General features: G+C 43.9%; 2 protein-coding genes across 6 annotated transcripts in view; one reads left to right on the top strand and one right to left on the bottom strand.

Moving 5' to 3' along the window:
* The window catches only part of MYPN (myopalladin), a 126224-nt gene extending 121568 nt beyond the window's left edge, over positions 1–4656 (top strand). For all 4 annotated transcript variants that reach the window (XM_035268248.2, XM_035268247.2, XM_078345775.1 and 1 more), the window contains 2 exons: positions 417–550; positions 2940–4656. In XM_035268248.2, the coding sequence (XP_035124139.1) occupies positions 417–550; positions 2940–3109 (304 nt within the window). In that variant the 3' untranslated portion in view covers positions 3110–4656. The remainder of the gene's footprint in view (positions 1–416; positions 551–2939) is intronic.
* Positions 4657–6955: 2299 nt separating this feature from the next.
* Positions 6956–15566, bottom strand: part of LOC144578685 (uncharacterized) — a 58659-nt gene continuing 50048 nt past the window's right edge. The window contains exons 7-8 of one of the 2 annotated variants that reach the window (XM_078345817.1): positions 8676–8767; positions 6956–7229 (exon numbers count right to left, since the gene is read on the bottom strand). In XM_078345817.1, the coding sequence (XP_078201943.1) occupies positions 7107–7229; positions 8676–8767 (215 nt within the window). In that variant the 3' untranslated portion in view covers positions 6956–7106. The remainder of the gene's footprint in view (positions 7230–8675; positions 8768–15566) is intronic. The other variant, XR_013524947.1, reaches the window with a different exon arrangement.

Genomic DNA, 15566 nt, shown 5'->3' with positions numbered 1-15566 from the left:
CAGGAGCCCAGCTGGCTGCATTAGGAGATGCCGTCTGTGCAACCAGTCCATCCAGCCCTGCACTCTATTTTGTCCTGCTTTCCCAGAGTGTCCTAACAAGTTATTGATGAAATGTCCGTCGTTTGGGAAGAGATCTTTCTGAACTTTGGCTGTGAAAAGTGGGGGTTCTGCTGATGGGGAGCACAACTTCAGTGGACTTGCAGCTGTGGGGGAGGGCAAAGGCAGGTCCCACCCCGGCTGCCCCTTCCTCCTACCACGATTAGGTTCGTTGCTGCCCTTCTGTAACATCTTCCACCTTCAAATTTGTCATGATGTTTGTCTTAAGCTGCACTCCCCCTTCTTCCTGGAACCCTAAACTTGACAAAGGCACTTCTGCCTCCAGATAAAATATAGATACATTCTCTCTTTTTCTCCAGTATGCACCAGGACACAACAGGGTACGTCTGCCTCCTCATCCAGCCAGCCAAGAAGTCAGACGCTGGGTGGTACACGTTGTCAGCCAAGAACGAAGCTGGCATCGTGTCATGCACTGCCAGGCTGGATATATATGGTAAGTGTAGTGCTGTTTGTTGAACATCTGTATGCAACTGACAGCTTAAAAATCTTTCTGTAAAGATAGGTGGGCTGGGCAAGGTGGCTCACAACTGTAATCTCAGCACTTTAAGAGGCCGAGGCAGGTGGATCACCTGAGGTCAGGAGTTCGAGACCAGCCTGGCCAACATGGTGAAACCCTGTCTCTACTAAAAATACAAAAATTAGCTGGGGATGGTGGCAGGCGCCAATAATCCCAGCTCCTCAGGAGGCTGAGGCAGGAGAATTGCTTGAACCTGGGAGGCAGAGATTGCAATGAGCTGAGATTGTACCACTGCACTCCAGCCTGGGCGACAGAGCAAGACTCCATCTCCAAAAAAAAAAGAGTAGCTCTATCTATTACCCGATAGATGTCCCTGCTATTTATGGGTGCATAGCAGGTATTCCCTTTATTTAGTACCATACAGGAGAGGCTTTAGCCTGCCACTGTTCCCTAGGTCTAGTTTTTGGAGAAAATATGTAGTTTTCTGGTTTTTCCCCTTATCCTAAGACTTGAGAAGAAATTAAACTGTGAAGGAAGCAGACACCAATGTACTTTTCCCTGAAAAAAGTCAGGGGAGAAAGAGGCCACTAGTGATATGTTCCTTAATCAAGGCTAGGTCCTTAACCATTTCCCAGTCTTCACCAACTGAGAAACTCCCTACCAACAGCCCTGAAACTGATGACTCTTATCCCAATCCTGCCCTCCAGTGGCTGAGTTTCCAGGTCACTTTGTCCTGGCTTTCCTCATTCCTGTCCTGATTCCACAGCACCAACAATAGGAGATGCTGTTTCCTCAGCTGGGACCTAGGATGGAGAAGGGGTGGAAGATTTGGGCTAGAATCAATTCCCTTCCCTGCTACCACACCTTCCTGCCTTTCTGAGGAATAGGAACATGTAGGGCTCCCCTCTCTCTTCTAAAGGAGGGCTTCTAATCCTAGGAAGTACAGCAGTCCAGTAAAGATGTCAGAGAGAGCCGGGAAGGGCTAAGAGACGGAGGGGCTGGGAGGAGAGACTGTGCAAGAGCAGGCCTTACTGAGTGTCTGTCCTTTAGTGAAACGGCTCTAGGTTTGGTCCTCCAAATTGGATTTTTCTGAATTCACTCAGAGGTTTGTAGACTGAAAAACTGAATCAAGATAATGAAATGAACAAAGGATCGATTTCTAAATCTGAATGCTAGAAAGGGGTACAGCTTTCCAGGACCCAGAGCATAAGAGTTCCCCACCTAGGGAATCTCCTTCTCCACATCGAGATCCCCAGAAACCTAATCAGAAGATTGCCTGGTAATTTCTGAATCAGGGACCACAGCAGAGACGACAGTTTGGGTGGGTATCTCACTCAGGCCATGTTCAAACCTTAAAGTCGTGCCTGCTAAAAACAGCAGCACTTGGTGAACATAGAAACTCTAATAAATATTGTCCCTGAACCATGGCTGATTGTACCTAAATTAGTTTTCAAGCTTCTGGCTGGAACAATAGAACCTGATTAGGGTGATGAGTAGGTAGATAATGGCCGATTAGGGTGATTAGGGTATGAGGTAGGTACTGCTCAGAAGGTCAAACCCATTATTTGGCTTTCATTTCTGCAGCTTTCTTGTCTCTATCTTTTGAGGTACCCTCCTCTGAGAGCCTGCAACCCTCTGTACATGCCCCAAACAGACCTTCATGGTAGGTCAGTGGAAGGGGACAAGCTTGAGAAATCAGTCTAGTCACCCACTCTTCACTCTTTCATCTTATAGAATTCCTTCCTTCCTTCCTTCCTTCCTTCCTTCCTTCCTTCCTTCCTTCCTTCCTTCCTTCCTTCCTTCCTTCCTTCCTTCCTTCCCTCTCTCTCCCAGGCTGGTGGAGTGGTGGTGTGCCTTGGCGCGATCTTACCTTACTGCAACCTCTGCCTCCCAGGTTCAAGTGATTCTCCTGCCTCAAACTCGCAAGTAGCTGGGATTAGGTGTGCATCACCATGCCCAACCAATGTTTGTATTTAGTAGAAACTGGGTTTCACCATGTTGGCCAGGCTGGTCTTGAACTCATGAGTTCAAGTGATCTGCCTGCCTCAGCCTGCCAAAATGCTGGGATTACAGGTGTGAGCCACCACACCTGGCCCCATCTTATAGGAATTCTAATCTCTCATTTTTAGGATTCTGATCTCTAACTGAATTTGAATCACAGATTTTGCAATTAGGGGCTTAAAACATCACCGTCAGGGAAGGCTTTATTCCTCTTTTCTACAAATAAGGCAATTCGGACCCAGATGTAGTTAAATGCTTTACCAAGAATCTGCAGGGAGCATCAGGGTGAGGACAGAATGCACGTCTGCAGCGTACCTGCTGGACTGCGTTCCTTTGATCATAACACATTTGGTCCATTTTCCAGCTCAGTGGCACCATCAGATCCCACCGCCCATGTCCATTCGGCCCAGCGGCAGTCGCTACGGATCTCTCACCAGTAAAGGACTTGACATATTTTCTGCCTTTTCCTCCATGGAAAGCACGATGGTGTATTCATACTCTTCTGGGAGTGTAGTGGAGAGTGATGAACTTTAAGAATGTCTGGGTGCCTGCTGTGTAAGGGAGCGGACTGCGGAGGGGGAAGGAGAACAAGCCGGACTCAGTGGTTTCCAAGCAACCGAAGTTGAGTAAGTTCACACGCTGGACCGGTGGCAAGAAGTGCTTTGAATAAGGCAGCTGGGGATTCTTGTAGTCTCAGCTGAGGGAGAAAGGTAGGGCTGTGCCTTCTAAAGATTCCAACAAAGATGTGAGAAGATAAAACAGATAAATCAAAGACGTCACACAGTTGCCATCCACTGCTTTGGAAAAAACTAGCATGCTCCCCTGCCCCCCGTTTTGTTAGGGATTTTAAGTACTAGGAGCAATTAGGAGCCATATGCCTGGGCTGAGAGGAGTTAGGCGGTAGTGATCTTAGGATATAACTAACTTATCAAACAATGCCAAAGAGAAAGGTGGGGAGGTCGCCATCGCCTTTCATCGATTACATATATAGCAGTAGCTTTGGTGAATTCACTAACTCAGCTTCCACTTAGCATTAGGAGGTCATGCCATACAACTCATGTATGGGGACGAACACTTCTGATTTGTATATCCTGGGTGTACTGAGCCACATAATACGGTGTCAAAATGTGCCTGAGATTCCAAAAACTCACTGAGACACTTGATATTGCACAGTGCACTTACTCTGTGGCCAAAACATGGCCTCGCCAGCTTGTCTGCACCATTTCTTTTGGGTGGTGACTGGTTTTTTTTCTGACTTTGCATATCCCTAGACACTAGAACTAAAGGGTTGTTAATAAACCAAGCAGAAAGAAACCCTCTGCAGGGTCACTTTTTAAACTACTAGCTTCAATTGCCACTTACAAAATGTGCAAGAGTCATCGTTTGCCCGTAAAATACACCTCATGCACTCCTACCCTTCTCCCCAAAAGTCTGAAAGTGTAGGAGGAAGGAAGAGATACAGACAAGGAGATGGGAGAGTGTTGTTTTTGTCACTTGCCCCAGCAGAGCAGTGGTTTTGGCAGGAGAGCTCTTTAATAGCTTTGAAATGCTTTGAGATCATTGGGCAAAGTGCATTTTCTATGTAGAAAATATTCTGCTAAGTGGAAAAGTTCGGGGAAAGGGGAATGTGCATCTTTATTCTAATCACCAATTCAAACCCTGCCTCTTAAGGAATTTTTAGACTTAAGTTCACTGTGATATCCCTAGTGCCTAGAAGAGTACCTAGCACAAAGTAGACATTCAATAAATATTTGCTGGATGAATGAATCTTATATTATTATGTCTATTATAAGATAGCATAATCTTATATTCTGCAGGAATATACAGCCCACGCATCAGTCCAAACACTGCCCTGGGAATGCTCATCACAGCACAGTTTGCTCTAGGTGCTCCAGGGAAGTGAATTGCAGGTGTCTGTTATCAACTCCCTGTGCTCAAATCTCTGGTGCTGTCTGTGCCAAGCACCCTCAGCTGGCATTGTATTTGTGTGAACAGACAGTAACTGCTTAGAAAGGCTTGAAACTTTCTTCACTTCAAGGCAAGGATTTCCAGTATAAAAATAAATTCATTCACTTGAGAAAGCATTTGTATGTCTACTCTGTATGAGATGCTGTGCTAGATACTGCGGCAGATACAAAGATATGAATAAGACACAGTCTCCGCCCTCAGGGAGCTCACAACCTGCTAGGGAAGGTAATATGTGGGGCATGTAGAATGCTGTTTCTTGAAGCAAAATAGAAGTTTTTAATGGTCTTCATTCTATTTTTTCATAACTTTAAAAATCTTTCCAATCTTTATTTCTTAATAAAACAAAATGCCATAGGTTGCATTCTCAAGCAATAACTATTTCAAGGTCAAACCCATTATTTGGCTTTCATTTCTGCAGTTTTCTTGTCTCTATCTTTTGAGATACCCTCCTCTGAGAGCCTGCAAATAATTCTGAGTTATTCAGCAGAATTATTAGATTCTGTTTTTTTTTTTAATTTATTCAGTAACAGTAGCAAAATATAGGCAACCTTAATGGAATAGAATGCATTTCATATGGAATCCAGTAAAATACTATTTCCATATTGACTTCTACTATGAGATCTCTTATAAACAAAAATCACTTTCTCTTTTTTTCTTTTTTGAGATGGAGTCTCGCTCTGTCACCCAGGCTGCAGTGCAGTGCTGTGATCTCGGCTTACTGCAACCTCTGCCACCCAGGTTCCAGCGATTCTCCTGCCTCAACCTCCAGAGTAGCTGAGATTACAGGCACATCCCACCACGTCCAGCTAATTTTTTTTTTTTTTTTTTTTGAGACGGAGTTTCGCTCTTGTTACCCAGGCTGGAGTGCAATGGCGCGATCTCGGCTCACCGCAACCTCCGCCTCCTGGGTTCAGGCAATTCTCCTGCCTCAGCCTCCCAAGTAGCTGGGACTACAGGCGCGCACCACGACGCCCAGCTAATTTATGTATTTTTAGTAGAGACGGAGTTTCACCCTGTTGACCAGGATGGTCTCGATCTCTTGACCTCGTGATCCACCCGCCTCGGCCTCCCAAAGTGCTGGGATTATAGGCGTGAGCCACCGCGCCCGGCCAATTTTTGTATTTTTTATAGAGACCGGGTTTCACTATGGTGGCTAGGCTGGTCTCAAACTCCTGACCTCAAGTGATCCACTCGTCTCGGCCTCCCCAAGTGCTGGGATTAGATACGTAGGCCACTGCACCCAGCTTAAAGAGCACTTTCTAACTCCATAATTGCTTTTAGATTGTACACTAGACCTCCCCATAACATCTACTTCTGTAAACCCTAGATAGTTCTCCCATGAAAGGATGTTCTTCATCTCTGTGGGTCTTAGCTTTCAATTTTAATTTCTCCTCTTTTAGTGTTCAACAGAGAACTGGGATAAATATTAATTTTGCCACTAGGTGGCGATGTCTAACCCCCCCAATATTAGCAGGTCTAAAAATTCCTGAAATTTGAGCTATTAGATTACGTTAAAGCAGGATTTCCCAAACTCAATACTACTGACACTTTGGACTGGATAATTCTTTGTTATGTCGGACTGTCCTATGCATTGTAGGATGTTTAGCAGCATCCCTGGCCTCTGCCTACTAGACATTGTTTCCCCAGTTGTGGCAGCCCAAAATCTCTCCAGACATGGCCATGTGTTCCGTGAGAGGCAGAATACCCCTTTGTTGAGAACCACTGTGTCACACAAATCAGGGTCCTGCTTTAAGAATTCCATTAGAATTCAACCCAGCACCATGACTCATGCCTGTAATCCTGGCACTTTGGGAGGCTGAGGCAGGAGGATCACTTGAACCCAAGAATTTGAGGCCAGCTTAGGCAATATAGCGAGACTCAATCTCCACAAAATATTAAATTTTTTAAAATCCAACTAGAATTCAATTACAATGAGGACTATTTGAATAAAAATTTTAGTTCCATTGGATGTGTTTGTTTTCAACATATCCAAAATCAGATTCATCTTCCTGTTATAAACTGTTTTTCTTTTCTTTTTTCTTTTCTTTGAGATGGAGTTTTGCTCTTGTTGCCCAGGGTGGAGTGCAATGGCGTGATCTCGGCTCACTGCAACCTCTGCCTCCTGGGTTCAGGCAATTCTCCTGCCTCAGCCTCCTGAGTAGCTGGGATTACAGGCATGCGCCACCATGCCCAGCTAATTTTTTGTACTTTTAGTAGAGATGGGGTTTCACCATGTTGACCATGATAGTCTCGATCTCTTGACCTCGTGATCCACCCACCTCAGCCTCCCAAAGTGCTGGGATTACAGGCTTGAGCCACCATGCCCGGCCTGTTTTTCAACTTAGTTTAATGATTTCTGTTAATGGCACCATCGCGCTCCTCATAATTCTAATAAGAAACATCCAAGTCAGTTTTTGCTTCCTCTACCATATCAATAGACAAGTTCTGCTAATTCTACTTCTATCATTCTTATAGTCGGGATTTTCTTCCTTTCTTCTGCAGTGCTCCAGTTCTCACTTCCATTACTGTCTTCACTTGCCCCTCAATACCTCTTTTTTATTTTTTATTTTTTTTTGAGATGGAGTCTTGCTCTGTTGCCCAGCCTGGAATGCAGTAGTAGTCTCAGCTCACAGCAATCTCCACCTCGGAGGTTCAAGCAAATCTCCTGCCTCAGCCTCTCAAGTATCTGGGAATACAGATGTAAGCCATTAATTTTTTAATCAAATTAGTCATCAAAAACTAGCCTGGCTAATTTTTGAATTTTTAGTAGTGATGGGGTTTCACCAGGTTGGCCAGGTTGGTCTTGAACTCCTGACCTCAAGTGATCCACCCACCTTGGCCTCCCGAAGTCCTGGGATTACAGGCATGAACCACCATGTCCGGCCACTTGCCCTCAATACTTCTCACTTAAACCATAGCATACTCCTTCTGGTCTTCCTGACTCTAGTCCTGCTGTTTCTCCCTACTCAAACCCAGCCCAGATCTCAGTAGCAGATCACTCTTTGCAAAATACTGCTCCAGTTATATTAATATTATTTCCAAGTTTTCAAACCCCTAATGGCTAGCTGGAGCCAACTTAGGTACCAGCTGACCTGCTCTGTGCTACCCTAATATGATCCCAAAGCTTTTCATTCATTACTCAGAAAACGTTCCCAACACAACAGCAAACTTCACGCAGGCCCCTGCTTTCCAGACACATGCCTTTCTTCTGCCTCTGCCTGGAAGGCTCTCCTCAGTCTCCATCTATGGAAGTCTTACCAGTTCCTTCAAGTCTATCTCAAATGCCATCACCTCTGATATATTTTAGGATCTCCCACTCTCCAACCTAATAGAATTCTACTTTCTTTGAAGCCTTATACCAAATTCCTTGAGTCTGGAGGAAGAGAAGATTGCTGTCTACAGTGTCTTTTATTTGTTTCTTTTTGGGACAGAGTCTCATTCTGTCACCCAGGCTGGAGTGCAGTGGCCTGATCTCACTCATTGCAACCTCTCCCTCCTAGGTTCAAGCAATTACAGGTACCCCACCACCACCACCACACCTGGCTAATTTTTGTAATTTTAATAGAGACGTGGTTTCACTATGTTGGCCAGGCTGCTTTCAAACTCCTGACCTCAAGCAATCCACCAGCCCCAGCCTCCCAAAGTGCTGGAATTACAGGCATGAGTCACTGCACTTGACCTGTACAGTTTTATATAGAATACAATCTCTGTGTACCTGCCTACCCTCCCTCTTACACTAGCCCACTCTTGCTTGCATTAGGTTTTAGCTACTGGTGGGTATGGACTGTGTTAGGAGTTTGTCTTCATGCCTTATATAGAGGAGGCACTCAATAAATATTTATTGACCTAATAGGAATTTTAAATTGTATATAAGTTAGGATATATCTATATAAAGTGAATTCGTCCTGAGCAGTGATTGTTAACCTTGGCTGCACATTTAAAGCTCCTGAGGCGCTTTTTGAAAATCTCAACACCCAGGCCATTTCCCAAATCAACTGAGTCAAAAGCCCTGGGGTTGTGACACAGGCATCAGTATTTTTTAAAGCTTCCCAGGTGATTCCAATGAGAAGCCCAGGTTGAGAAGATAAAAAGAGAGGATGCATTTAAACATTGATTTGATCCTAGAACTTACTCGTAAAGGTTTGAAGGGATGCAGATGGCACAAGCCTGTAGTGTTGGAATCCATGAGGAAGGTACTTCCCTGGTTACATGTGCAGGAGGCGCCTGGAAAATAGAAAGAAGCACACACATTGGCTTTATTAGACCCTACTATTTTGTGCTACACTCATTAGACATGCAGCATTCATGAAGCCCCCAAAGGAAGCTCAGAACCCTGCAGAAAATGGACCAGGGAAAGAAGGAAAGCTTCCTTTTTTATGAATGAATTTGCCTCGCCATTCATTTCAGAAATCTGCACAGATCCCCTAAGCACCCTTCTCTCCAAGCAACTGAAGGGCTTTTTTTTTTTTTTGAGATGGAGTTTCGCTCTTGTTACCCAGGCTGGAGTGCAATGGCACGATCTCAGCTCACCGCAACCTCCGCCTTCTGGGTTCAAGCAATTCTCCTGCCTCAGCCTCCCGAGTAGCTGGGACTACAGGCGCGCACCACCATGCCCAGCTAATTTTTGTATTTTTAGTAGAGACAGGGTTTCACCTTGTTGACCAGGATGCTCTCGATCTCTTGACCTTGTGATCCACCCGCCTTGGCCTCCCAAAGTGCCGGGATTATAGGCGTGAGCCACCGCGCCCGGCCTGAAGGGCTTTTTATAACTTAGTAAGTCATGGCATTGGGGATCAGAGGGAAAATGCAGAAAGAAAACGCACCATTAAAACCAAAACCGCCTTTCTGAGCTATATCACCCTTCACCAAACTAAGGGTTTACTCAGAATTTCCAAATAGCGAACTGGTTTAAATGCATCCTTCTCTTTTTATTCATCATTTAACTTTTGTAGGCATTCAACAAGAAAATATAGTCAATAGACAAGCAGCAAGTAGACTTAGGGCCTCAAAAGACACGTGCCAGGAAGAATCATTCCCAGAGGGGTCAAAAGATGACTTTGGTAAGGGCAGTTCCACCTGGATAATCCTGAGATGATAAATGGGTTGCGCTCCACATATTCATGTGTAAAGTGCTTGTTTAAAACTGAGACTATATTTCCTTACACACATATCACGCAGTGCTAGGTTCCCAAGTGAATCCAGAAAAACTCATCTAATTCATGACTGATTACAGCACAGAAATACCTCCCTTTGCTGCATCTCACGTCACCATGCTTCGCAGATACTGCAGTTTTTACAAACTGAAAGTCGGTGGCAACCCTGCGAGAACCCACGCTCTCACTGCCTGTTTCTGTGTCGCATTTTTGGTAATTCTGGCAACAATTCAAATGTCCTCATCATCTTACAGTTATGATTATCTGTAATTAGGCATCTTCGATGTTGCTATTATAATTGCTTTGGGGCACCATGAACTGCACCCATAGAAGGCAGCAAATTTAATTGCTACATGTTGTGTGTGTTCTGACAGCTCTATGAACCGGCTGTTCCCGCATCTCTCTCCCTCTCTTTGGACCTCCCTAGTCACTGAGACTCAGCAATATTGAAATTAGGACAATTAATAACCCTACATTGGCCTCTAAGTGTTCAAGTGAAAGAGTGGTACATCTCTCACTTTAAATCAAAAGCTAGAAATGATTGAGCTTTTAGAGGCAGGCGCGTCAGAAGCTGAGCTAGGCCACAAGCTAGTCCTCCTGCGCCAGTTAGCCAAATTGTGAATGCAAAGAAAAAGTTCTTGAAGAAATGTATAAGTGCTGCTCCAATGAACACAAAAATGATAAGAAAGCAAAACAGCCTTATTGCTGATATGGAGAAAGTTTGAGTGGTCTGGATGGAAGATCAAACCAGCCACAACATTCACATAAGCCAAAGCGTAGTTCAGAGCAAGGTCTTAATTCTCTTCAATTCTGTGAAGGCTGAGAGAGGTGAGAAAGCTGCAGAAGAAGAGTTGGAAGCTAGCAGAGGTGGGTTCCTGAGGTGTCAGGAAAGAAGCCATCTCCGTAACATGAACGTACACAGCGAAGCAGCAAGTGCTGATGGAGAAGCTGCAGCAAGTTATCCAGAAGATCTAGCTGAGATCATTGAAGGCAGCTGCACCAAAGAACAGATTCTCTTTTTTTTTTAAGACAGAGTCTCACTCTGTCTCCCAGGCTGGAGTACAGTGGTGCAATCTCGGGTCACTACCTCCCAGCTTCAAACGATTCTCCTGCCTCAGCCTCCTGAGTAGCTGCGACTACAGACGCGTGCCACCACTCCCTGCTAGTGTTTCGTTTTGTTTTGTTTTTGTATTTTTAGTAGAGATGGGGTTTCACCGTGTTAGCCTGGATGGTCTCGATCTACTGTCCTGGTGATCCACCCACCTTGGCCTCCCAAAGTGCTGGAATTGCAGGCATGAGCCACCGCGCCCGGCCAAAACAACAGATTTTCAATGTAGATGAAACAGCCTTGTGTTGAAAGAAGATGCCGTCTGCGACTTTCATAGTTAGAGAGGAGAAGTCAATGCCTGCTTCCAAGCTTCAGAGGACAGGCTGACTCTCTTATTAGTGGCTAATCCAGTTGGTGACTTTAAGTTGAAACCAATGCTCATTTACCATTCTGAAAATCCTAGGGCCCTTAAGAATTGTGCTAAATCTACTCTGCCTGTGTTCTGTAAATGGAGCAACAAAGCCTGCTTGACAGCACATCTGTTTACAATGTGATTGACTGAATATTGTCAGCCCGCTGTTGAGACTCAAAAAAAAGTTTCCTTTCAAAATATTACTGCTTATTGACAATGCACCTGGTCACCCAAGAGCTCTGATGGGCACGTACAAAAAGATTAATGTTGTTTTCATGCCTGCTAATACACATCCATTCTTGATCCAGCCCATAGATCAGGGAGTCATTTGGACTTCCAAGTTTTATTATTTAAGAAACACATTTCTGGGCCGGGCACGGTGGCTCACACCTATAATCCCAGCAGTTTGGGAGGCCGAGGCGGGTGGATCACGAGGTCAAGAGATCGAGACCATCCTGGTCAACATGGCGAAACCCCGTCTCTACTAAAAATACAAAAAATTAGCTGGGCATGGTGGCGCGTGCCTGTAATCCCAGATACTCGGGAGGCTGAGGCAAGAGAATTGCTTGACCCCAGGAGGCGGAGGTTGCAGTGCGCCGAGATTGCGCCATTGCACTCCAGCCTGGATAACAAGAGCGAAACTCCGTCTCAAAAAAAAAAAAAAAGAAACACATTTCTTGAGGCTCTAGTTGCCATAGCTAGTGATTCCTCAGATGGATCTGGGCAAAGTAAATTGAAAAGATTCTGGAAAAGAGTCACCATTCTAGATGCCATTAAGAACATTCATGATTCATGGAAGGTCAAAATAGCAACATAACAGGAATTTGGAAGAATTTCATTCCGACCCTCGTGGATGACCAAGAGGTTCAAGGCTTTAGTGGAGCAAGTCACTGCAGATGTGATGGAAATAGCAAGAGAATTAGAATTAGTAGTGGAGCCTGAAGATGGGACTGAATTGCTGCCATTTCATGATCAAACTTGAGCAAATAAGTTGCTTCTTATGGATGAGCAAGAAAAGTGGTTTCTTGAGATGGAAACTATGCCTGGTGAAGACGCTATAAACATTGTTGAAATAAGAACAAAGAATTTAGAGTATAACATAAACTAGCAGGGATTGAGAGGATTTATTCTAATTTTGAAGGAAGTTCTACTGCGGGTAAAGTACTATCAGACAGCATTACATGCTACAGAGAAATCATTTATGAAAGGAAAAGTCAATCAATGCAGCAAACTTCACTGTTATTTTAGGAAATTGCCATAGCCACGGTAACATTCAGCAAGCACCACCATGTTCAGTCAGCAGCCATCAACATCAAGGCAAGACCCTCTGCCAGCAAAAAGATTACGAGTCTGTGAAGGCTCAGATAATTGTTAACATTTTTTTTTAGCAATAAAGTTTTTTTATTGGTTTTTATTTGTTGTTGTTTTTAAGACAGGGTCTGGCTCTGTCACCTAGGTTGGAGTGCAGTAATGCCATCTCGGCTCACTGCAACCTCTGCCTCCCGGGCTGAAGCCATATTCTCACCTCAGCCTCTCAAGTAGCTGGGACTATAGGCATGCACCACAGTACCTAGTTAATTTTTTAAAGTTTTTGTAGAGCCAGGGTTTCACTGTGTTGCCCAGGCTTGTCTCAAACTCCTGGGCTCAAGCGATATGCCCGCTTGGGCCTCTCAGAGTGCTGGTATTACAGGTGTGAGCCGCCATGCCCAGCCAAAGTATTCTTTGGTTAAGGTATTTACATTATTTTTTAGACACAGTGCTATTGCACATTTAATCAACTACAGTATAAACGTAACTTCTATATGCACTGGGAAAGCAATAAAGTTATGTAACTGGCTTTATTGTCTGGAACAGAGCTCTCCGTATTTCTGAGGCATGCCTGTACCTATCACACTACATTGGGTTATGGTCTCAAGAACACGGAACTGGACAAAGCAGTGAATAATAGAAGAGAAACTACTTCCTATTCCTTTTTGGTGCCTATGATGTGTCAGAGCTAGAGTGTCTATGATCCTTTCTGCATCTAGCCTTCATTCTGTGTTTTTTCTCCCCAGGTGCCCTGTGCCCCATTTTCTATAATCTCAGTATAACTCATGCCATTTCATCCCTTCCCCAAGGCCTGCCAGTGTGCTTCATGCTCCACAATGACCAAACTCCAGTTCCATGCATCTTGGCTTGGTATCCAGAAGAAAGCAGTCCAGTTGAATCAATTATAAATACCCAAGAATCTTTTAACTTCACAGAGGTGCTGAATTTTTAAAAGCAATTGCTTTCTCACTCCAATCAACTTTTATTTGATAAAATTGCTGGCAGAGTTTTTTAAAAAATCAAGCTGTAAGGGGAAATGGAGGGAACTGACTCAGAAACTCAAAGTGTTCCTGCTGATAACAGCCTCTTCCTTTCTTCCTTCTCCTCCACGTGCTCCCAAAGTACCTTCCAAGTTGGGACCTTGAGTTTATTGGCATATGGGCTATTTCTAAGTCAGTTGTAAACTCAAAACTGCCAGGAAAACCATAAAGGTAGGCAAATTTACTCATAATAGCCTTTATACAGAGTCCCTTCCAGAGTCCTTGAGTAGCCTGCATTGAAAATATTTCCACTAATGGTTGAGCTGAAAATAAGTGTGCCTTATCAGTAAAAGAATAGTTACTTAGACTTCAATAGAGTCCAAGATCTTATAATCACGAATAGCCTTGTCTTCTTTTAAGTGGATCAATATTTCAGAAAGTTTATTACTGAAGCATTGCTTGAAGAATGCCAAGCATCTTCTAAACTTTGACAATGCAATGGTCATCAGTATGCTAAAAAGTTGCTAATATCATATTTTTAAAAATCTGTGCAGTGCAAAAAAATTGCATAATTGCTAAAAATATGTTTGCCTCTTATTTCTGTCTAATTATATTAGCATGCTTGGTATTATAGAATCATAAACAAACTGCCTTTGGTTAATATGTACATAATAGCCACTTTAAATTCCAAAGAGAAATAGCCTCGAACTTGCAAGAAAGAGAAGGAGCACACTTTTCAATCCTCTGAGAATTGTACCATAAATGCTGAGTATTGAAAATGGCTGTGCTGCTACCAACACCAAATTGCTAGAAGATTTTAAAATATAAGTGAATAGAAACTGTTTCTTTAATAATAAAAATTAAAATATTTCAACATTATTTGACAATAAGTATTTTAAGGCTGAAATAAATGTAGAAACTAGCTTTAGTTTCCAGGTTTAAAGATTACTTTTTAATAATGAACAAATTTTTTTAAAATTTCTTAGAACTGATAAGAGCAGATATTACACTTGATCTTAGTTAGCTAAAAGGCCAAGAAGCAATTGAACCAATTTTTTTTCTTTTCTTTTCTTTCTTTTCTTGAGACACCCAGCCTGTCACCCAGCCTGGAGTGCAGTGGCGCAATCTCAGCTCACTGCTATCTCCACCTCCCAGGTTCAAGTGATTCTGCTGCCTCAGCCTCCCAGATTTTTTTTTTCGAGACAGAATCTTGCTCTGTCGCCAGGCACCAGGCTGGAGTGCAGTGGTGCGAGCTTGGCTCACTGCAACCTCTGCCTCCCAGGTTCAAGCAATGCTCCTGCCTCAGCCTCCCGAGTAGCTAGGACTACAGGCACACACTACCATGCCCAGCTAATTTTTGTATTTTTTAGTAGAAATGGGGTTTTACCATGTTGGCCAGAATGGTCTCGATCTCTTGACCTCGTGATCTGCCAGGCTCGGCCTCCTAAAGTGCTAGGATTACAGGAGTGAGCCAGCATGCCCCGCCCCAAATTTTTAAATGTACAAATGTATTTGACTTTTTTTTTTTTGAGACAGAGTCTTGCTGTATTGCCCAGGCTGGAGTGCAGTGGCACAATTTCAGCTCACTGCAACCTCTGGCTCCTGTGTTCAAGAGATTCTCCTGCCTCAAGCCATCCTCCCGCCTCAGTCTCCCAAGTAGCTGGGATTACAGGTGTGCGCCACCTGTAAATAATTTTTTGTATTTTTGATAGAGACGGGGTTTTGCCATGTTGGCCAGGCTGGTCTCCAACTCCTGAGCTCAGGTGATCTGCCCACCTTGGCCTCCCAAAGTGCTGGGGTTACAGACGTGAGCCACCACCCTGGGCCTTATTTGGCATTTAAAAGTAATTTTAAAAAATGATTCTTATTTAAATTGTATAAATTACTGCATGTGTTATAACCTGGTGAAAATATCTCTAGAGCAACAGAAAGATAACTGGATTTTTGTTTTCATTCTTAAATGCTTCGTAACTGAAAACAAAGACACTTGAAAAAATGGGATTTAAGGAGGCGGAGGTTGCGGTGAGCCGAGATCGCACCGTTCCACTCCAGCCTTGGCAACAAGAGTGAAACTCCATCTCAAAAAAAGGGGGGGGGCAGATTTAAAGATGGGGAGGCACAG

The sequence above is a fragment of the Callithrix jacchus genome, chromosome 12 (assembly GCF_049354715.1).
Source record: "Callithrix jacchus isolate 240 chromosome 12, calJac240_pri, whole genome shotgun sequence".
Lineage (NCBI taxonomy): Eukaryota > Metazoa > Chordata > Mammalia > Primates > Cebidae > Callithrix > Callithrix jacchus.
Note: the sequence above shows the minus strand (reverse complement) of the source record. Positions and strands in the feature narration are given on the sequence as shown.